We start from the raw sequence: 22,142 nt of genomic DNA, 5'->3' as shown, positions 1-22,142 counted from the left end.
AATAAATTGATAAATTGTAATCTCATTTAAATTTTTTATTAAGATTTTTATCTATTTTTATAGTTAAAAATTAGTCTCTACATATTAATATGTGGTATACATTTCGCGCTATGTGTTACTGTTTAATTATTCTGTTAAACGCAAAAGTTTATGATATTTTAATAGTTAGAATTCATTTGCTCCTTGATTTAACAAATAGTGATTAATTTGATTTTTTAAAAATAAAAGGGATAAAATGTACAGGGTCTCATTGTAATTTTACCTCGAATAGCTTGCGAAAAACACGTGTTACTTGCACCATATACACAAAGCATAGGTCACCAAGCAAATAACAAGAACTGAACTGTGAAAAAGAAAATTCCGTTTCAAAAAATTGAAACAATGGAGACGACAAATTTCAAGAGAAGCAAACATGGTTTTTTCCCAGAAATCATCAACCGTGAAATGATAATTTCTTCCCCACAAACTTTTTCTCGCCATTTCTCTTCTTCACAGGTTCCATACTTTTATTCTTTGCTCTTTCTTTTAGTCCCCCACTGTGATCACACCATCCAATGAAATTATAAACAATAAGTCATCTATCTAATGTTCAATTCTTGTTCTTAGAAAAGCTGGGTATTTAAGATTCAGTTAATTTGTATTCTGTTTTTGATATGATTTTAATTTTTAATTATTTTTTCCGTGTGTTATTTTGGTACAGGTTATAGTAGAAAAAATCGATCTTTATGGGAAACTAAATGGCCATGAAGGATGTGTAAACACTGTGGAATTCAACTTTAATGGTGATATCTTGGTTTCAGGTTCTGATGATAAGCATGTTATGTTATGGAATTGGGCAACTAAAACCAAAACACTTTGTTATGCTTCTGGTCACTTAGACAATATATTTCAAGCTAGAATTATGCCTTTAACTGATGATAAGAGAATAATCACTTCTTCTGCTGATGGTCAGGTAAATGAATGTTCTATGCTTTTTGTTTATCCTTTGCTTTGATGCTTGTCTATGTTAGTCGGATTTGGATACGAGTGTCCTAGGGACAAAGCCAGAAAAGTGCTTTAGGAGCGGTCAGAGATGAATCATAAATTATTGGGGCTAAAGTGCAATTTTACCATCATATTAATATATAATTTAAGGGCTAATGGGAGATCTACCATTTGGGGGGGGGGGGAGGGAGGGGGCAAGGCCACCGCCTACCCCCCTTTGTCTTTGTCCCTGAGTGTCGGGAATGTGTTTGATATTGGTATTGTTAGAGCTTTGTGCTGATGGTCCGAATGTATTCTTCTCTTTGGATTCCATTGAGTGGTGTGCCTTCAAGGTTTTGTTGGAACCATGATAGTTGAAGAGCTTAGTGATTGGGAGACTTGAACCCGTGTTGTTTAGGATATAGAGGTCATGTGTGCTAGGATGGCCCCACTTGAGGGTGCATTGCTCATGGCACCTAAAGAGGATAATATCTTCTAATTATTAGCATGATGCTCTAATTTTTTTGAAGCTTTTTGCGTATTTGGAGGGACTTTAAGCATCATATCCCTACTTTGATCCTTGATGATAAGAGAATAGTCACTTCTACTGCTGATGGCCAGGTCGTGGTGTTTATGCTTTTTGCTTATCCTTGCTTTGATCCTTAATGCTAGTCTATGTTAGTCGGATTTAGATGTGAGTGCCAGGTATGCATTTGATGTTGTTATTGTTAGAGCTTCTTACTGATAGTCCAAATGTATTGGTATCTTTGGGATGCCCTTGGGCCTTGAGTAGGGCACCTTCAATGTCTTGTCTCTGATGTCAAACGAAACCATGATCGTTAAAAAGCTTTGCGTATTGGGAGACTTGAACTCGTGTCCTCTAGGATATAGAGGCCATGTGTGCTTGGATGGCGCCACTTCAGGGTGTGCTGCTCATGGCCCCTAAAGAGGATAAACTAATATCGTCTCATTATTAGCATGATGCTCTAATTTTTTTAATTTCTTAGTGTATTTGGAGGGACTTTAAGTCTCATATCCCCATAACCATTACACAAAAGTGCATCTAACACGAGTGTTGAACATGTGTACTTCAAAATAAAAATGAAGAGTCGCAGCAATATAGAAGCTACTAATAGGTTATTTTTGCTCATTCAAAGAAACTTCTTGAAACATAACTAAAGAATCTACTAATGAGACTGATAATTTCTTACTTCTGACCTTCTAAATGGTTTTCTTTTTATATCAGGTGAGGCTTGGAGAGATTTTGGAGAATGGTCAAGTTAAGACAGGAAGGTTGGGAAAGCACCAAGGTCGTGTACACTGCCTTGCTGTCGAGCCAGGAAGTCCGCACATATTCTTTAGTTGTGGTGAAGACGGCTTAGTTCAACATGTTAGTTAATTTAATGGAAAGTGCAACTTTATTTTAGCTTCGATCAATTTTTGGTTTTGTCATTATTCTTTACTCTTTTGTGTGTTACAGTATGATCTGCGATGTGGTTCAGCTTTGAAGCTATTCCATTGCTTCTCATTCAAAGAAACTAACAGTCCGCCTTTAAACATAAGGTTAAACGCCATTATAATTGATCCAAGGAATCCAAATTACTTTGCTATTGGAGGTTCCGATGAATATGCACGCGTCTATGATATCAGAAGATATCAGTCGGATGGATCTAATGTTTCGGATGAACCTGTGAACTTATTTTGCCCTCGCCATCTGTTTCACTCTAACCATGTTCATATTACAGGATTAGCTTATTCTAAAGCAAGTGAACTACTTGTTTCTTATAATGATGAGCTGATTTATTTATTCCAAGAGAACATGGGGCTCGGACCTTCTCCGTTATCTCTTGAGTCTGAAACTCAGTTGAGAAATGAGGAACCGCAAGTTTATGCGGGTCATAGAAACTCACAAACCGTCAAAGGAGTGAGTTTTTTTGGCCCCAAAGATGAATATGTGATGAGTGGTTCTGATTGTGGGCATATATTTATTTGGAGGAAGAAGGGTGCTAAGCTTGTTCGAGTAATGGTAGGTGATCGGCGTATAGTAAATCATCTTGAGCCTCATCCGTGCATGCCATTTTTAGCTACATGTGGATTTGATAAAGATGTAAAGCTTTGGGCTCCTATGGCTGGTGATGCTCCTGCACTTCCTAAAAACTTGAAGAAGGTATCATCTCGTATCCAGTAGTGTTAATAAGATGATGGATAAACTACACTAGTAGTCATCCAACTATTCAATTTCGTCTTTTTTGGTCACTATTTGGCTAACGTAAAAATGGGAACACCTAAAAATCCAAGATAGTTTGGTGACCAAAAAAAACAAAATTGAATAGTTGAGTGACTATTTTGTAACTTTTCATAGTTGGGTGATGAAAAAAGAAATTTACTAATAGTTGGGTGACTACTAGTGTAGTTTACCCTAAGATGATTTATGAATGTGTATTTACTTGTATTCTCTACGAACAGATTACGGAATCTAATAGACAGAATAGAGAGGACCAGTCCCCGGCAACACTTGCCCCTGATGTTATAATGCATGTTGTCCGCCTACAGAGGCGGCAGATGTTTGAATATGTTGAAAGACGGTATAGTAGACCTGATCTTGAAAGTGATGAAGAAGATGAGGATGAAGATTATATTTCAGGGCTCACAAATGACATCACATTTTCGGAAGAGTATCCTGGTGAGAACTTCGGAGATTGCAAGATCAGCTAATGTCTTGTAAGTTTGAAAGTATGGAAATTTCAAGTTCTTCCGGTTTTATTTATCATAAAAAGTTCCGATAATATCAAAACTCTTGGACGATCTCTTGTAGGGGAGCAAACAGCGGTGAATGATTTTTCTCTCCCAGAACGGAGTCAGCTCGGGAAACTAGTGTTTGCATACAGAATGAATGCTTACGGGTATTCCAAATATTATTTCTTCCATCTTGATAGTGCCACGATCTACAAACAATTCTCCATTGTCAGATGAGAATTTTCAGTCATACAAGGCTTCCCAAAAGTTGAAACAGAGCGCATTGATTGGATTCGCGACATTATCATACAAGGATCATCTTTCTATCAAGATTTATTCATGAAGTCTTGGTGTGTGGCAGATCATCTCGGTTGTTGGTTGGCATGGAGCACGAAGAAAACCAAAAGTAAGTTCCCCAACTTCGAAACAAGTGAATGTTTCAGTGTTTCTTAGATATACCATGTTAAAATATCCCGTTACTTCGTTAGTTATATTATATATCACTATGTTATTCAGACTTGGGTGAGTGTGTTGCACATAGATCTAAGGGTGTACATTCATTTTTTTTCAGTCCCGTCCATATTCTCAGTTGTGCGGCATTTGCCGTAGTTGTAGAGATAATAAATGTCAGTACGACACTCACAATCAAGTTCGAGTAACTTTGTAAACAATATGCTTTCTGTATGTTTGAATATGGTTATCATTACACCATTTTCTAATTGAATTTTCTTCCACAAATCATCATTCCCCTCCTTTCACTGTTTGTTTCCCTAGAAAATTCGAAATGCTTCTTGAATTCCACCGAAAACCGAGTTCACGGTTTAAACATCAGCTTTTAGAACTCTCATCATCACTGTTTTTATTTCCTCCCTCCACACTATGATACTTATAACACTTTGCACAAAACAGGAAATAAAAGAAGTTCAACATCTGCATCATTGCAAACATCAAATACACATTCCCGAGTCTCCCGTTGTTTATATCATCTGGCAGCCACGTCGTGACCCTTCGAACCAAATCAATCACGGTGGTGCTTAGATAGTAGGCGAATCCAACGACAACTGAAATCATTGCTGCTGCGGTGCTTTTCAACGGCTTCGGAAATTCTTGGTAATACAACGTGACTTGTCCTGGATAATGAAATGCTTCACCGAGTCCAACCAAGACTAGTTGGGGCACTAACCATAGTACAAACATAGGGACAACGGACCCTGGATGGTCCAAAACACTATGGGTTTGAGCCAGTTTTAGCCGCCTTGATTCCACCAAGGAAGCAACAGCCATACCTGTCATGTTAAATAAGTGACCGAGTCCAATACGGTGAAGGGGCATCGGCGATCTTAAGGTCATCTTCTGCCATAGCGGAAAAAGGAACCGATCAATCAATGTGAGGTTGATAGCTGTTGAGGTTAATATGAACACTATCATTGACCCTGCTGGGACTTTCATATCTGGCCCAAGACGGCGATCGAGGGTTAGAGTTTGGAGGATTGTTAAGGTGCTTATAACCGGCAGTGTCGTGCACATTAATACGCCACTCGACAGTAATGGGAAAATTCGCAACAGGTTTTTAAAATCCTCAACTTGTTGTACGGAGCATAGTCTCCATGAATTTACCTTGCTGTCCTCCTCGGTTTCCATTGCAGCAGCATGGTTTAGAAACCTGCATTTGCTTGATTGGTTAATGCCATTAATATCGTAAAAAAGACTAAATTGTAAAAATATGAGTAAATATGTTGACAGATCGAGTCAATGTATGGTATTTACACCATAAGTCGACCAAACACGAATTATGAATCTTAATTGTAAAAGACTAAAATAGTTATTTTAGTCAGCTCATGTATTTTTCGAATGATATTTTTTATTTAATATTTACATATAAGCAACTTAAATAATATTGTCCAAAATGGGTTTCGAATATTGGTGAAAAAGTTTGATATGTATCTTGAACACGTTTATTTTTTTGTCCAAATTAAAATTTCAGACATAATATTTTTGTCTCAATCTTCGACAAACATTCGAGCGAATAGCTTTGCCCTTTAGAGAGTTTTATTTACATTATAATATTATATATATTTAATTTTAATATAATATAAAATACATAACATATGAAAAAAAAAACATATTAATGTTCAAAAAAGAAAAGTAAACTAACATATTAAAAAAGTTGAAAAATAGCCTAGGCTCGAGCCTTGCATATTAGAGTCTAAACCCACCCTATATTCTAGACGAGTTTTTGTCCAAACTCATTTTCTGAGTATATTATTTTTGTCCAATATCGAGTTGATCTTTCAAACTTTGAATAACTTGATTTTCTTTTTGAGACAATTCATAAACTACCCATAAAACTCTCCAAAACCCTTAAAGTGGAGGATATTATGCGTTTCACCAAGCTTTTCAGAACTCGGCCAGTGGTTGAACCGGTCAAGCCACCGATTCGCCGGCCTATCGTAAATCATTAAAAAATTAATAATAATAATAAAATATTAAAAATTTGGTTCAACTGGTAAGTACCAATTCCTGGGTCAATTGGTTCAATGCCTCTACTAGATTGATACCTCGGCTGGTTCCTAGTCCAATCGGTCTGACAAGTGATCTTGTTTAAACAACCTTGGTTTAAACACATTCTAACATATGACTTCCAAGTTGCTATAACAACAACCGTACCAATTGAATTAACATTTAATCAATAATAAATAATATGATCCTTAAACAAGTCTAGTCACGAGAATATCAAATTTCGAAATAAATAGATCAAATACCTGAAGCTTTTAGAAGGCAATGAAACTGGTTTCTCCCTAGGACCATCTTCTTTATGGTAATAATCTTCAGCTCTAGATGAAAGAGACACTTTTCTCTTAACAATTGTGGCAACAACAACATGTGCAAGGCTCAAGAATGGGCTTCCCTGAGGCTTTATGTGTCGATAATAACGTTTCCCCGATAAAAAAACGACTAACCCGATGACATTCACCGCAACACACAACCAGTACCCGAACACCCAACTCACATTTTCCTCAATGTACACAATCACCGTCGCACCTAACACCATCGATGCGTACAAAGTGACGGCGAACCAATTGAAGAACACCCTTTGATCCTTCGAATTGTCGAATTGGTTGGCTCCGATGGCTGCGATGGTGAAACGTGTGCCCGCCACACCTACCGCGGCTAATGCTATGCCTGAGTAAAGTATACAGAATTGAACTTTTGATGGTGTCGGGCACGATGCTGATCCGTGTTGACATGGTTGAGCCCTTAAGGGATCAAGCATAGCCGTTAAAGCTATTAGGATAATACCCTGCAAATGCGGTGGTAAATCAATTCTCGTATCCATAAATAAATATATGCTGGTCTAGTTAATTACCCTTAATTTATCATAATTCGTCATATATAAATTATTGAATATTAATTTTCAGCTAAGTGATTTAACAGCAAAATTTAATAGTATTCACTTAATTAGATTAATTTATTGATTTTTGTCACTATGGTTACATAGGTAGGGCTATGCAAAAATTCAGTCAACCGCTTGTTCATGGGCCAGGATTAAACAAGGTTTTTATGTCTAGCACAACTTGAATAAAATTTAAATAATAAAAAATATTTTTAAATTTAAATTTAATTATAAAAATATATGAAAAATTAATATAAAAACATATTTTAATATCGTTTAAAAAATGAAATGGGTTTTTTTTTGCGGGCCATGCCGAAAACAGTCCTAGGCTTAAATTTTTCTGAGCCAGGCCGTGACTCGACCCATCTTATGGACAAGTCTGATCATGATTAGCAAATAATAAATTTATATGAAAACCAAATACTTAGGGTAGTTCTGAAAGAAATTTCTCAGTCATCACTTTTTTAGCATAGTAGAGGGACTAAATTATGTCAAATTAAAGAAATAAAATTAAATTTCAAATTTCAACATAATAGAGGGACTAAAATAAGAATTACATTTACTTCTCTCTTTTTTTTAATATTTGAAGGATTTGTATTTTATAAAATTTTATTTCAAAAATTTTAAATACTTAGAGGATTTATATTCATATATGAATATGTATCGAATACTGATATTAAACACAAGTACTTTCAATAAAAATGAAGAATCGGAATGATTGTGCTCACACAATTTATTCCGAAAAAAATTGTTTAATTTTAAAAAAAAAGTTATTAACTATTTAAGTATATTCTTAAGCTTTTAACTAGCGTTAAAAAAATCGAATCGAATAAACCAAATAATTAAGAAATATATTTGGATAGGCATCAAACATTTCATTCTTAATGGCAACATTGATAAAGCTCTAATATGCCAACAGTAAAGAACAATACTAAAGTTAGTCAAACATTAGCTAACTCCTTTTTCATCCAATATTCCAGGATAGAAGAAATTTTTAAATACTCAAATGCTTTTTTTTCGGGTTTCGGGTTTTGAATAGAATATATTAATTATATTTGTATGCTATATCTGAATATATATTAAAATATAAATATTAAACACGACATTCTTAAACTATGGTTCGTGTTAAAAATATTTTAATTGAGTATTCAAATTAGTTTGGGCTTTAAAATATTAGATCAAATTGTAAATACATGTGTAAATATTATATGGGCCGCTTGGATTCAACGAATTAAAGAAAAGAAATAATACTTCTAAATTTTATTAAGCATTGTCTTTTTCAGAAATGTCAGATTCAAGTTGTCCATGTGCATATATGTTTACAATTTGATCCACATGTTTTAAATATGTTTGAATTAATGATTAGGTTAATAGTGATTCATACATTGCTGATACTTTAAAGGTTCAATTAAAACATTTTGAAGTTTCGGACTTGTTGAGGGGAACCAACTGCTTTTGGAGAAGTCTTTGAAGTGTCGTTCGTCTGGGACCAATGGACCCCTTAACGAGTTGGTATTATCACCGGGTTAAGTTGGAATTTTGTCTCCCAACTTTGTCAAGAGCGCAAGTACTGGAGGCAAGGTTCACAGAGCATGAGCGCCTTGTTGAATTGAGCTGAGCGCTTGGTAGGGTTTGAACTCATGCTCCGTATATGGCATCTAAGAGCCTAATCCAACAAGGTGCTTCCACTTTGTGAACCTCATTTTCAGCACTTGGGCACTTAACGAAGTTAGGAGATAAAACCCTGGCTCAACCTAGAGACGATATCGAGCCGTTGAGATTGCGTTAACCAAATGGACAACACTTTGTCAAGAGTTCGAGTGTCGGAGATAGGGTTTATAGAGCAAGAACACTTTGTTGGATTAGGCCCTTAGATGCCATATAAGGAGCAAGGGTTCAAATCCTACCAAGTGCGTGATCCAACAAGGTGGGTGCTCCCACCTTGTGAATCCTGCCTCCTTTGACACTTGGGCTCTTAACAAAGTCAAGAGACAAAACCTCAGCTTTACCCAGGGACAATACCAACCCGTTGAGGACTCTTTTGGCTCCTGACGAACGACACTTTGAATACTTCTCTAGAAAGAGTCAACCTCCCTTCAACATAATCAATTTAGAATCTAGGTTCATAATTTGAGGTCGTTTCATAATGAAAATAAAAGTAAATGGTTACCAGGATCGAGATAAGAGATGAGATCCAGATGACGGAAAAGCAACCGAGGAAAGAATCGGCAAGGATTGCAGCAACCATAGGAAGTAAACTAGTAGAAGCAGCTACAATGTTGAATGTTTGGGTTGCATCAATGCTTCTCACATGGAATTTTTCAATCATGTACACAATCAAGTTGTTTGCCCATCCTGATACTGCTATGCTTGATCCTATTAGTGCCCCTGTTTTTTTTTTCATTTGCTTGTTAGTCCGAAAATTTATGACACATTTCTTTCGGTGCCGAATTAGGGTAAGTATCCAATACGAGTATATGTCTAAAAACGATCGAAACCCATGTTTGAGAGTATCTGACAATAACAAGTTTCAAATATGAGTATTTTAGAGAAAATGAAGGGTTTGGGTAAAATAAGCATGATTCGAAGAATTCATGACACACTTCTTACTTTAGCCAAACTTGAGTTCGTGATACAAGTGTACATGTTTAATGATAATCAAAACTCGTGTTTGTATATGTGTCAAAAACAAATATCAAGCATTGGTATTTTAGAGAAAATGAAGAGTTTGAGTAAAGTAAGCATAGTTTGTATAATTCATGACACACTTCTTACTTTAGCCAAACTCGAGTAAATGTGTGATATGAGTATACATATGTCTAAAAACAATCAAAAACTCACATTTGCATGCATGTCAAAAACAAATATCAAGCATGCGTATTTTAGAGAAAATGAAGAGTTTGAACATAATTCGGAGAATTCATGACACATCTCTTACTTTAGCTGAACTCAAATAAATGTGTTATACAAGTATACATGTCTAAAAACTAACCAAAAACCCATGTTGGCATGCATATCAAAAACAAATATCGAGCACGGGTGTTTTAGAGAAAATGAAAAGTTTAAGTAAAGTAAGCATAGTTCGGAGAATTCATGACACTTTTTGCATTAGCCAAACTCGAGTAAGTGTTTAATATGTATGTCTAAAAACAATTAAAATCTATGATTGAATAAGTGTCAAAAACAAGTTTCAAACATTGGTATTTTAGAGTAAAAAAAGAGTTCGAATAAGGTAAGTATAATTTTGAGAATTCATTATACACTTCTTACATTAGCCGAACTCGAGTAAGTATCTAATACCTACTTAAAAATAATCAAAAACACATATTTTATTGCACATAGAAAACACATTTTTGAAAAATAAAAAAAAATAAAGAGTTCAGCAACGTAACCAAAATTTTAAAAAAAAAGTGAGGAAAAGGGAGGGAGAGAGAGAGAAAGACCAGCAATGAAGGGGAAAGTAGCCCAGCCACCACGTTTACGAGCGGAATCCGGCAACATTTGACCTTCTCCGTCACTGGAAACTTCTTCACCACCACCATCCATAGTCACTCCGATGAAACAAGATATTTAGCTAAGACTTTTGAGTTTTAATTAATGATCTACACAATGGAAGCCATTTTTATAGAATGGCCAATAAAGCTTTGCTGTTACATATTCTCTCCACCAGTTGTCTCAAGCTTCACTCATTGTCATCCAAAAAGATGAACAAAAAAAAGTGCAAGATATAGAGCATCAAAAATCAAAAGAATTATGATGACTCACACACACACACACATATATATATATATATATACTCTCTTTTATTTTTGAAAACTCATACATAGATATTATCCATAGTGATGATGATATCAAAAGAGATGCCATTACAACTTATAGAATAAGATGCATTGGACTGTAAAATGGTTTTTCTTTATTCTCTTTGAATTTTTTTCACAAATTAAAAACGTTTTAATAATGTTTAATTCAAAAAATTCAGTCATGTAAATATATTATAAAATGAAATAAGTAAATAAACAAATGACAATTTCCTTTGGATTAAGGGATTTAATTAATTTTATGTTATTTTTTTGAAAAGAGAATAAAAAAACATTAAGCAGACATGCTTTATTAGTAAGCTTTGCAATCAAACAGTAGTGCACATTTTGTATGTATGAAAACACTGTTTATGTTGCACATCCCTGTTGGATTTCATTCACCCTTTGATTTGAAAGGATTTAGATAAAAATATTATATCTGAAAAATAAATTTAGAGAAAAATTAGAACGTTTAAAATATAAGTTAAATTTAGATTTCAATATTCAAAACCCAAGTCCGTCTCAATTTTTAAGTTTATAATATTAAAAAAAGGTTAAGTTCTTTCTCAAAAAAAATATTGAATATGTCTAGATTTAATAAAAATGTAATATAACGACCTGACTTAAATGAGTTTGAGTTAGCTATTTATAAATATTAATAAATTTAAGCAAATTTGAAGTTCATATTTTGAGTTAAGCTAAACTTAAGATTTATATATAATATTAATATCATACATAAACCCGATCTAAACCTCTTTTATGATCACTTTTACCTCACATGTTCGTAGTCTCATTGTTGTTAAGTAAATAATATTTATAATTTCTTTTAACCAAATCAATATATAAATTATTTAGTTTATCATTTAAAAAATAATATTTTGAGACTTATAAATAGCTAGTTTGATTTTATCCTTTTATTCGGATTTCTAGAATGAGAGTATTTTTGAAGTGTTTGAATAAGGGAAACTTTAAGGATGACAATAGGACAAGATGGGTCAAATTTTTGCATGTCTCGACCCGATGTAGGACACATATGGCTTGACCCTGACTTTAAAAAAAACCCAAAAATAAAATAATTTTTATTATTTCCTATTATTTTTTGTCCTATATTTTATTTATGCAACACGAAGAAATTATGGAAATAAAAAATAAGGAAAAAGGCTTTCATGGGATAACAACACAAAGGTGAGCTGCACAAATAATGGAAATGAGAATCCAATATTAATATATTATGTAAAAGGTGAATTTTGTAATTAACCAAGGCAGGGTGGGTTTTTCTCTAAATCTGAACTTAACCCGGTTTAATAACTATTAAAAAATACCATTTTTGACCTACCTAAACTCAATTTCGAAATAAAAAAAAATCTGTTCCTATCAGCTCTGATTAAGTCGGAATTCGTTATATTAAATGAAACTATAATAAACAAAAAAATTTGCACATAATTTAACTCGATTTAACTCGACCGATTACATATAAATCATTAATAAAGAAAGTTATTATCACTTAAGCTAATTGATAGTACCTCGATTCTACGGAAAGCCCATACCTACGGACTGAATAACGAAAAGATCCAAAACCAATTTGCAGGAACACTATTTGTTGCCACATGTACCATTTACTTAGATCATGGAATTTGATGAAATCTGATATGGTGGTCACTCATGAATTGGTTGATTTTTCATAGTAAAAAAATGTAGGCCTCAAATTTTGGCACTACATGTGACCATGGCTCCCAAAATACTACTGTTTATAATGCTGAAATAGAAATAATGAATATCAAAGACTTGGGCCACCCAAAAAGATGAAAAGAGAGAAATTAGGACAATACCAAAATTACATAATTATCCATTTCCTTTTTCCATTGAAAAGAATTTTAATGAAAAATTGACCATAGGTGTTAATGGATTAGGCTCGGTCAGGTTTAAATTAGGCTTGGATTGAGCTATTATATGATATTAGAATAATTTCTACTTGATTAAGTTTTGGGATAAAAAAAAAACTTAGATACTTGTACGAAACAGAAAAATAAACTCAAATATTAAAATAAACATTCAAGCATAATATAAGAACAAAATAGTATCAATTGTATCGAGATGAATAGTAAGAGTGGATGAACTGATTGATGTCGGTCGTTGCCTAGAAGGATCTGGTGAACGGTGATCGGAATAGTGTCTGGCATAGTAAACGCAGCATAGACTCAAAGGTGAAGGCATAATATCTGATATATGTGTATATATATATGCTTAATATTTTATGCCTCTAAAGCTTATTTAACATATTATTCTTCCCCTTTTATGACAAAATTTATACACAAAATGTTTCTAATTGAATGTATAGCCTTGGATTTTAATATTATAATTAGATTTTAATTAAAAATAGGTAATTATCAAATTTTTCATTTAATGTACCATTTAATACATGAATTTTAAGTTGTCATAATTATATATATAACTTGAATTACACTTTATATGTACATATTATTTTCATATTAATTTAATATAATTGTATAATATTAATATTTATACACAAAATATTATCACTTATTGATGAAATGAAATTAAATTAAATAAAATTTTTACGTATAAATTACAAGATAAAGTGTATTTAATCAAAGTTTATATACAATTTTAATATTTATTTTTTTATAAACATCGGAAAAATGTATATTTATGGCAATTTATCAATCTTCATGCTTTACAAACGTTATGGTTTTTTTTATAAAGAAAAAAATCATTGTTTAGATTTTTAAATTTGTTTGATAATGATATTATATATTTAATTAATACAAAATTTACAATAAGATAGTTGAAATTTTTAATTGCTTTTATTATTTTCTAAAATCATATTTGATATAATTTTTATCTAAAATAATATAGATTAAAATTTTAATACAAATGATTTTAAAAACCAAAGTTTAATTTTATATTAATTGTTTAAAATTAATAATAATAATAATAATAATAACAACAACTTAAAGAACAAAAATAATAATATTATTATTATTATTATTAAAATAAACAAACCAATATTCTCCCAAAAATTAATAACCTAAAGAACTGAGTTTTTTTTTTTCTTCTTCAATCTTTTTTCTCATCTGATCCAAGAAGAAACTCACCTTTAATTTTCATGGAGTTCTTTTTGGTTCTTTTAAACCTTGGAAATTTGGATTTCTTCTTTACAACCGAATCTGGATTTCCCTTTACATTGACCTCGCTCACCAATTTTCCACAACTAGAACAAGAACTACGCTCCGATCGATCGCACATTCATCACCATATATAAAATCAAATATTAAATTCATAGAAAAGAATGAAAAAATATATTGAAATTTTAGAAGATTTATTATGAAAATCAAGAATTTAAGAGAGTGCTCACAAGAAGTTAGCTTCAATGGCTGCTTTGGAATAGTGGAGACAGTGAGAACAGTAAACGTAAGCGATTGTCATCTTCATCGTCATCGCCGTTTAAATAATAGTGAAAAAAAACAAAAAAAAACAAAAGAAATTGGAAATTTGCTATCGGTTATTGACTTGAAGAGGGGGGTTTTTTTAATCAAATAGTGGAATAAGTGATGGCTTAAAGTCGGTTTATTCAGCATTAGTGTGCTTTAGGTGGGTGAAAAGAATTCACTATTTGACCCAAAAAAGAAAAAAAAAAGAAAAATAATAATAATAATAATAATATTTTTAATAAATATTTTTATTTTTACAATCAGAAAATTAATATACTAAATTTTCTGGATTGCCCAAAATTTCTATTTACTAAATGTTGTGGGTTTTTCTAGAAATTATATTTTAAAAATATTTATAAATTAAAATAGTTAACAAATTATTCTAAAAAATATTTACTAAATATAATGGATTTTTCTTTTGAGTAAACAAGTTATTTGTAGTGGATAATTTTTTTTCTCAAAAAAAAGGTGAATTTTAAAATTAGTTTTTTTATAAATTAATTACAATAATAACCTTAATTTCAGTGCTTTTGAAAAAAAATTAACTGATAGGTATCGAATTAACGTGACACCAAGCTTTTTTATTATTATTAATATAAAATAGATATAAATATTAATTTATTATTTATAATATTTAAAAATATTTTTCATCTTGGAGTGAATAAAAATTGCACACTTTTTTAGAATTAGTGAGCAAAAATAGGAGTGAACATCGAGTGAGAAAGTTTCAAGTTAATTGAGTTGATTAGTATTATTTTATCATTCTAATTTTATTTGAAATGTTTTTGAATCGAGTCAAGTGAAATTAAATTATAATCAAGTCAAATTGAATCGAGTGAAATTGTTATAGTTAAATTAAACATGCCAAATTCAAATCTTGTTACAATATAACTAATTTCATATTAAATGACATAAATTTGAAACCAAATTTGAGAACTTTTTCAAAGCAAAATAGTAGAAAAAATACTTTAGTATAATAAAGTTAAATAGTTAGTTTACTTATTTAGGTCTACAAAATTATTTTTTAGAATTTTTTAAAAATTTTAACTTTTTCATATTTTGTTTAGAATTTTTTAATTTTTGTTGAGATAAAAGTCAATTTACTTACTTTCAAAATTAACGAGGAATAAAAGGATATTTACATTTAATCTATTGTTTTAATTATCCAAGTTATTCAAATTCTAAAATTTAATTAGACTTAAACTTGAAACTCGAATTATTTATTTAAATTAACTCAAAAAAATCAAATTAACTTAAAATAATTCGAGTTTCAACTCAATCCAATTAACTTAAAATTTAAAATTGTTAAAGGAAAATCGAGTTTTGCTACAACTAAATAGAAAACATATATCTTTTCGAGGAAAAACACTATAACTAGCGGGTGGAAAAACATCTTTTCAATGAAGAAATATATGTACATTCAGTTCCTTTTAAGACGAATAATTTTGAATATATATATATCTACATTATATGAGGAAAAAAAAAGTAAAGAGACAACTACATCTATTTTATTAACATTTAACTCAGAATATATTGGGTTTTTAATGTTAATATATTGATTTTTTAATCAATTTCTAATTGATTTTTAAAAAAATAATTTTTTATTTAAGTTAACCATAAAGGAGTTTGATTATATATTGCACTAACCTAGTATAGATGGTGAATTATGAAATACATATGAAATAGAGAAGACAATAAAGCAAGTTAAAGGGAGGGTTAAATTATATATCCTATTTAAATTATGAGTCAAGTTTGAATTTTAATATAAAAAATTCAAACTCAACTTAAACCATTTTTTATTTTTTATTTTTTCCTTTTATTTCATGTATTATATAATTTATCCGTAAAAATTTAAATATAGTAAAATTATAATGAAAATATTAAAAAAATTATTAAGTTGTTTATACTTAAAATTTTAATTAAAAAAAGCATATAATGCTAGTAAAAGATATATGTATATATAAGTAATAAATATTAGTTATAATATTTATATTTTTAAAATTAAAAAAAATATGAATGAATTTAAATAAATTCAAGCAAAATTTAATGCCCATATTTCAAACCCGGCCGCCAGCTAGAAAATCATGTATGACATAAACATTGATAAAATGCATAAGCCCAACCCAACCTCAACCCAAACACCTCTAGCTTAAATATTTCTTTTCCAATTTCCCCCACTTTTCACAACATTTTTGAAAAAAGATAATAAAGAGAAAAAAAAAAGGAAACACGTAAAAATGAAAAGTTAATACCTATAACATATAATTTTTTTTTTCCTTACTACTAAACATTTTGATAATTGAATTTTTTTTCATTAAAATTAAATTTCAAAATGTAATATCGTTGCTTAAAACAATTTTTCCCCCTCAATGAAGCAATGCTACAATTTTTAGCCTAAACTTCAACCCCGCCCCACCCCCCCCACCCTCTTTTCTTTTTTTTTTTCTTTCTTATATGCCTATTCATTCATTCACTAGTTCCCCATGTAAGGACGTAAAATATCTTCGCCTAGTGGCAAGAATGTTAGTAATGCGGTGTTCCGATGTAATGTAAAAACAAAAACAAAAAATATTACAGTTGCCAAAAGGGTACGTACTTTCTTCAATCTCCTGAAGAAGAAGAAATTGTCTTCCCTTTTCTGTCCGACGATGCTGTGGGACCAGTGTCCACACTTCCTTCAGTTTTCGGCTTCTGCATCTGCAGGAGTTGGAGCTGATTTTGTAGCACCTACTCAATTTTGAGAACAAAGAAAAATGTTGAAAAACAAATAAAGCAATTTGGAAATGTGTGAGATCATTTGACAATTTCTCATGCCATGCAGCAAATTGCAGAATTATACGTCTATGGGAAAAGTACTATAGAAGTCCCTATACTAGGAGTCAGGTTAAATTTTGCCCTATACTCAAAAAATGGGTAAATTAGTCCCTATACATTAAATCAGTGGACAAACTGATCATTTATGTTAAAATTTCATTCATTTCTACAATTAAAAATTATCACACCTGAAGAAATAATCAGACAGTTACACATGGCGTGGACATGTACCTTATGCTGATATACAGAGATCAGTTTTTAACCGTAAAAATAGATGGAATTGTTAAAAGAAGGATCAACTTGCTCTTTGATTTATCGTACTAAGAACTAATTTGCCCGATATTTAGTAAAGGGGGCAAAGTGCAATATAAGGGCCTCCTGGTACTTTTACCATGTATGTATTGTATGCATGCATGCATACATGATGCATGTACATATGTATGGAAGCTCTAAATGCTAATGCTATTAGGAGGCTGTCCTAAAAAAGGTCATGACTATGACATTGGTAATCTCATGCCATGCAGCAGATCCCACAATTTTATGTATGTGTGTGGTGGGGAAGGGAGGGCTATATACCAGTTGTCGTTGTCTTGAGCAAGAAAAAGTACGTATATCCCACAGTAGGGGACAAGATATAGAAGACGGTTGTTCTTTTTAAAAAGAAAAAATTTGAAACGCATAATTAGATGGAGAAGGCAACAATAGCAACCTTATGACACATAAATGATACCTCAATCTGTTGCTGAATGATCTTCTTCTGAGCTTCCAACTGAGAATCTGGAATGTGCAGATTACTACTCGATGCCTCTCCCATGTTTCCAGTAACACGAGGCAATTGGAAAGGAACAAAAGCACAATGTGGGAACCGTGGAAAGGACAAGTTGAATTGTCCACCAGGAATGACAAATTGTTCTCCGGTGGATGTGGTTTCCCCACTAGATTCGCCCTTCGTGGAGTCATCCGGTTGCCCATAAGCCTTGGGAAGTACAGCATATCCAGGAGACCTGCATTTAAAATGCACAAGATTGTAACACGTAAATGGCTGTACCAGTCAGGATTGGCAAAAATAATGCATTTGGAGCCAGATCAGATCATGTATAGGAACCGACATCAATAGCACAATTAGAAACCTTGATGATCTAGAAAAGCCTCTAAAGCAATGAACAGCTTATCAGCTTTTGAAGCTATCATTTCAATGCAAAATGAAATAATTGATAATTAGAGCAGTGCAATTGGCAGTTAAAATAATCGCAGGGAAAAACAGCCAGCAAAATGAGGAAACTGCAAATTTAATTGACATGAAGTATTATAAGCATAAAACTACTTACCAAACTAGAGTGTTTGCAGATGGATAGACGTAGGATTTCTCATATATTGATGCTGCAGTGGCAGCAGCCTGAAGCCTGGCCTGATGCTGGGTCAAATTATCAGCAGCCATGTCACCATCAGAACCTTGTCGAGCTGAGCCTGTGCCAGACCCTGTTCCCACTTCAAACAATTAGATGATTTTTTTAAAACAGTAATGTCAATTTAATAAGTATAAAGTTATAGAAGTTAGAAGCAAAGCAATATCAAAGTAAAGCAATTATTTAATTTCCACATCCCAGTTCTTTGCAACCTGAATGAGCTTAACAGCTTCAAAGTGGTATAAGATAACTGGGATATGGAACAGGTTATCCATGGACAACATCTTTAGATGGGGTTGGAGTGAAAAAGCCTTCAAGTAATATACACGATACTAAGGCGCGCCCCTTGAAGCACGAGTAAAACCTGTGGTCATTTTACATTTCCGCACCTTATAAAGGCACAGGCCTTAACTAGCTCACATGCAGTTCGACAAGGCATCAAAAGATGCATGAACTGTATTATCTCAAAAACAAAATAAGTCTGCTAACAAGTGGCATACAACCATTCAAATTTATCAAGAAAATCAAAATCCTCAAGGGATGTTGTAGATTATGTTACAATGAGGTTACCTTGTCCTTGAGCATCTGACCAAGGTCCATGTTGCCCTCCAGATGAACTTGTTCCGTTTTCAGGTGGTACAACGAGAGCTCTACATGTAGGGCAGGTATGCTGTCTCTCCAGCCATGATCGAAGACAGTGCACATGAAAAAGATGTCCACATATCAACTTCTTCGCTGTGGTCATCTCTTCACGGCATATAATACATGTTGCATCATTTCTGTTCATCCAATCAGTAAGCAATTAAAAATGAGTCAAATTGAAATTAAAATATAGCTAAAAATATATAAAACTGAGTTCACAATCAAATATTTGACTCACGCAGCGAGCTCTTCAGGGGTTGCATCTGGGAATCTGTCATTCATATTTGAAGCGATCTTCCTATAACGCATGTAATCAGCAACACGAATTTTGAAATTCCTAAAGGTTTCATATAGCTCCCGTATTAAGTGCAGAGGTACACCATAGTTCCTGCATAAACAAATTAAAAATTAACAACCATATCATTGATTAATCTGTAGGATATATATACATACACACAAGCAAATTAAGATACCAAGGCTGGTGAAGAAAAAGTTCATTAAACTTATCATACTATATCCATTCTCTATTATAACTTATCTTATAAAGACCTAGCAGCACAGCCTTCCTTTATCAAGTTGGCAACAGAGCCAAACAAGACTAAGCCCTCATGACAACCAAATTATACTCTTTTTAGGATTAGAAGCTGATTTCTGTGTCATTACAGCAAAATGTAATAGAAACCAAGTTTTAGTACCATGCCATTCACATTTCAGAAACTTCACAATGGAAAAGCAGAATAAATAACTTGTGATCATGCAGAAAGTAAAAATAAATAGTTTACTTACATGAAAATCGCAAGAAAGAAGCATAAATACATAGACAAGTGAAGCAAGTCCCGAATGAGCTCCAAGTAGAAGGTATAGACAGCCTTCTTCTCCCATTGTCCTTCCATAAGCATGTCACTCACATAGAAAACATATTTTATAAAAGTTGACACTATTGTCGTAGCCAGAATCATGTACCTAGACCCAAGGAATTCAACATTAGTCAGAGTGAAAATAGATAAACTGGAAAATACAGATCCACCACTCCCTTGTGCAGCTGATAAGGTATTTTTAGTAAATTTGAAAACTCACAAGTAGTAGTTAATACATGTTTTAACACAGACAAAGAAAAATGATACATGTTATCATTAATCAAGAAACAAATAAAATGTGCCAAGTTAAAAAACTTACTCAAACGCAAAGAATAGGGAAACTGAAGCTTGCCGTGTTTCGATCAGAAACTTGATAGAACTTGACAAAAACAGACAATCTAGAAGAAGAAGGAAACCCAGAAAAGAAACAATCCGAATGTGAGACAACATAGGAACAGAAGGGGTCGTCTCAATGTACTCAACCCTTTTCTGTGCCAACCAATGCAAAGCCTTGATTAACAACAGAGCAGTAACCATAGCAAGAAACGTAACCGAGAAGTCCTGACGGAAAATAGTGATCGCAAAGAGGATCTCCATAACCTCTCTCCACGACTGCTCATTCAACCGTTCAACCTCAGCTTCACGAAGGGACCCGAGGAATATCTTTTTGGTTATTTGCCATGAGATGCACATAAATACAAGCCCCATGTTGAGAAGCAGCACCAAACTGATCTTAGAGGTTGATAAATACACCATAGCAGGATAAAACTGGCCTCTACTGTTGAATGCATGGTAAATAACAGCTAGCATCGCGACTAAACTGAGACCAGCATAGGTTTGCAGCCTCATCATTTCACTCTACCTAATTACCACACTGCACTATTCAACCAGAAGAGGAAAATCAAAATCTAGAATCAAACCTTACTCTTTCCAACCTTTTAATATAAACCGAAATTATTAAAAACAAAAAAATGTAAACGTTCAAAAATTTCTCCTATTCTGTAATCCAAATCAATTAACCTTACTCTTTCAAACCATTTAATTCATTATGAAACAATAACATAAGCACTTAGATAAACTGTTTTTTTTTCTTTTTAAATTTTGCGCATTCTGTAATCCAAATGCATAGAGCTTACTAATTCAAACATCTATTTCAACCAAAAAAAAAATTCAAATTTTCCCTGAAAATCAAAATCTAATATCAACCATAAAACACTAAATCCTCCTAATCAATTAACCTTACTCCTTCAAACCATCTAACTCGTTACGAAACAATAATATAAGCATTGAGATCAACTTAATTAAAAAAAAAATCCAATTTCTGTATCCCAATGTATTGAACTTTACTAATTCAAGCATCTAATTCGAACAAAACAAAACCAAAAATTCAAATTTTCCCTGAAAATCAAAATCTAGAATCAAACATAAAACACTAAATCCTCTTAATCGATTAACCTTACTCCTTCGAACCATTTAACTCTTTACGAAACAATAATATAAGCATTGAGATCAACTTAATTTATAAAAAAAATCTAAATTCTGTATCCAAATGTATTAATTCGAACAAAACAAAACAAAAAATTCAAATTTTCCCTGAAAATCAAAATCTAGAATCAAACATAAAACACTAAATCCTCCTAATCATTAACCTTACTCTTTTCAAACCATTTAATTCGTTGCGAAACAATAACATAAGCATTGAGATCAACTTAATTATCAAAAAAAATCTAAATTATGCATCCAAATGTATTGAACTTTACTAATTCGAACAAAATAAAACAAAAAAAAATCAAATTTTCCTCCGACATTATTTTCTCCCGCGACCAAAGAATCAAATCAAAGAACTTCCAAATCGAAAATTTTCTATCAATTAATTGGAGAAATTTAAGCGAAAAGAAAATCAAAAAAAAAAAGAAGAAGAGATTAGAATTGACCTGAAAGAAACTTGTGCAAATATTATTTTTTTTCTGAGAGAACCGACAATGAGAGACCTTTTTTTGCCTTCGATCTTCTTCGCTTTTTGCGGGAGAAATTATAAGTTTTTTATAGCTAAATAAATTTAACAAATTTATCAGAGCAAC

General features: G+C 32.3%; 3 protein-coding genes and 1 long non-coding RNA gene across 8 annotated transcripts; 1 reads left to right on the top strand and 3 right to left on the bottom strand.

Moving 5' to 3' along the window:
- The first annotated feature begins 292 nt into the window (after positions 1-292).
- LOC121203126 (DDB1- and CUL4-associated factor 8) lies at positions 293-5,554 on the top strand. Of its 2 annotated transcripts, none has more exons than XM_041075505.1 (7): positions 293-495; positions 701-952; positions 2,210-2,353; positions 2,444-3,130; positions 3,430-3,684; positions 3,779-4,105; positions 4,609-5,554. In XM_041075505.1, the coding sequence occupies exons 1-5, from the start codon at positions 382-384 to the stop codon at positions 3,676-3,678; spliced, it is 1,446 nt and encodes a 481-aa protein (XP_040931439.1). In that variant the 5' UTR covers positions 293-381; the 3' UTR covers positions 3,679-3,684; positions 3,779-4,105; positions 4,609-5,554. The 2 variants fall into 2 exon arrangements, with proteins under 2 accessions (XP_040931439.1, XP_040931440.1); XM_041075506.1 differs by lacking the exon at positions 293-495 and adding an exon at positions 1,494-1,584.
- On the bottom strand, positions 4,350-10,846 carry LOC107949057 (protein NRT1/ PTR FAMILY 2.7). Its single transcript, XM_016883767.2, has 4 exons — positions 10,537-10,846; positions 9,264-9,481; positions 6,462-7,000; positions 4,350-5,362 (listed from the first exon to the last, which is right to left on the bottom strand). Exons 1-4 carry the CDS (start codon positions 10,637-10,639, stop codon positions 4,528-4,530), a joined length of 1,695 nt encoding a protein of 564 aa, XP_016739256.1. The 5' UTR covers positions 10,640-10,846; the 3' UTR covers positions 4,350-4,527.
- Positions 10,847-12,433: 1,587 nt separating this feature from the next.
- On the bottom strand, positions 12,434-14,504 carry LOC107944384 (uncharacterized). Its single transcript, XR_001696206.2, has 3 exons — positions 14,267-14,504; positions 14,007-14,134; positions 12,434-13,063 (listed from the first exon to the last, which is right to left on the bottom strand). It is a non-coding gene; the product is annotated as an uncharacterized lncRNA (long non-coding RNA).
- Positions 14,505-16,828: 2,324 nt separating this feature from the next.
- LOC107949055 (ERAD-associated E3 ubiquitin-protein ligase HRD1B) lies at positions 16,829-22,142 on the bottom strand. Of its 4 annotated transcripts, none has more exons than XM_041075503.1 (8): positions 21,996-22,142; positions 20,381-20,940; positions 19,991-20,167; positions 19,443-19,592; positions 19,133-19,341; positions 18,485-18,635; positions 17,866-18,160; positions 16,829-17,069 (listed from the first exon to the last, which is right to left on the bottom strand). In XM_041075503.1, the coding sequence occupies exons 2-8, from the start codon at positions 20,911-20,913 to the stop codon at positions 16,944-16,946; spliced, it is 1,641 nt and encodes a 546-aa protein (XP_040931437.1). In that variant the 5' UTR covers positions 20,914-20,940; positions 21,996-22,142; the 3' UTR covers positions 16,829-16,943. The 4 variants fall into 4 exon arrangements, with proteins under 4 accessions (XP_040931437.1, XP_016739255.1, XP_040931438.1 ...); XM_016883766.2 differs by having other exon boundaries at positions 17,887-18,160; XM_041075504.1 differs by having other exon boundaries at positions 20,381-20,935.

Source organism: Gossypium hirsutum, chromosome A08 (assembly GCF_007990345.1).
Source record: "Gossypium hirsutum isolate 1008001.06 chromosome A08, Gossypium_hirsutum_v2.1, whole genome shotgun sequence".
NCBI classification, from domain to species: domain Eukaryota; kingdom Viridiplantae; phylum Streptophyta; class Magnoliopsida; order Malvales; family Malvaceae; genus Gossypium; species Gossypium hirsutum.
Note: the sequence above shows the minus strand (reverse complement) of the source record. Positions and strands in the feature narration are given on the sequence as shown.

Excerpts from the sequence above, each read along its gene's own strand:
- LOC121203126 (XM_041075505.1), top strand. The coding sequence starts at position 382 with ATGGAGACGACAAATTTCAAGAGAAGCAAACATGGTTTTTTCCCAGAA. Across the intron at positions 953-2,209 it reads CTTCTTCTGCTGATGGTCAG|GTGAGGCTTGGAGAGATTTT; the intron begins GTAAATGAATGT and ends TTTTTATATCAG. Across the intron at positions 3,131-3,429 it reads TTCCTAAAAACTTGAAGAAG|ATTACGGAATCTAATAGACA; the intron begins GTATCATCTCGT and ends CTCTACGAACAG.
- LOC107949057 (XM_016883767.2), bottom strand. The coding sequence starts at position 10,639 with ATGGATGGTGGTGGTGAAGAAGTTTCCAGTGACGGAGAAGGTCAAATG. Across the intron at positions 9,482-10,536 it reads TACTTTCCCCTTCATTGCTG|GGGCACTAATAGGATCAAGC; the intron begins GTCTTTCTCTCT and ends AAAAAAAAACAG. Across the intron at positions 7,001-9,263 it reads CATCTCTTATCTCGATCCTG|GGTATTATCCTAATAGCTTT; the intron begins GTAACCATTTAC and ends CCGCATTTGCAG.
- LOC107949055 (XM_041075503.1), bottom strand. The coding sequence starts at position 20,913 with ATGATGAGGCTGCAAACCTATGCTGGTCTCAGTTTAGTCGCGATGCTA. Across the intron at positions 19,593-19,990 it reads TTCTTTCTTGCGATTTTCAT|GAACTATGGTGTACCTCTGC; the intron begins GTAAGTAAACTA and ends TTGTTTATGCAG. Across the intron at positions 18,161-18,484 it reads TCTGCAAACACTCTAGTTTG|GTCTCCTGGATATGCTGTAC; the intron begins GTAAGTAGTTTT and ends TTTTAAATGCAG.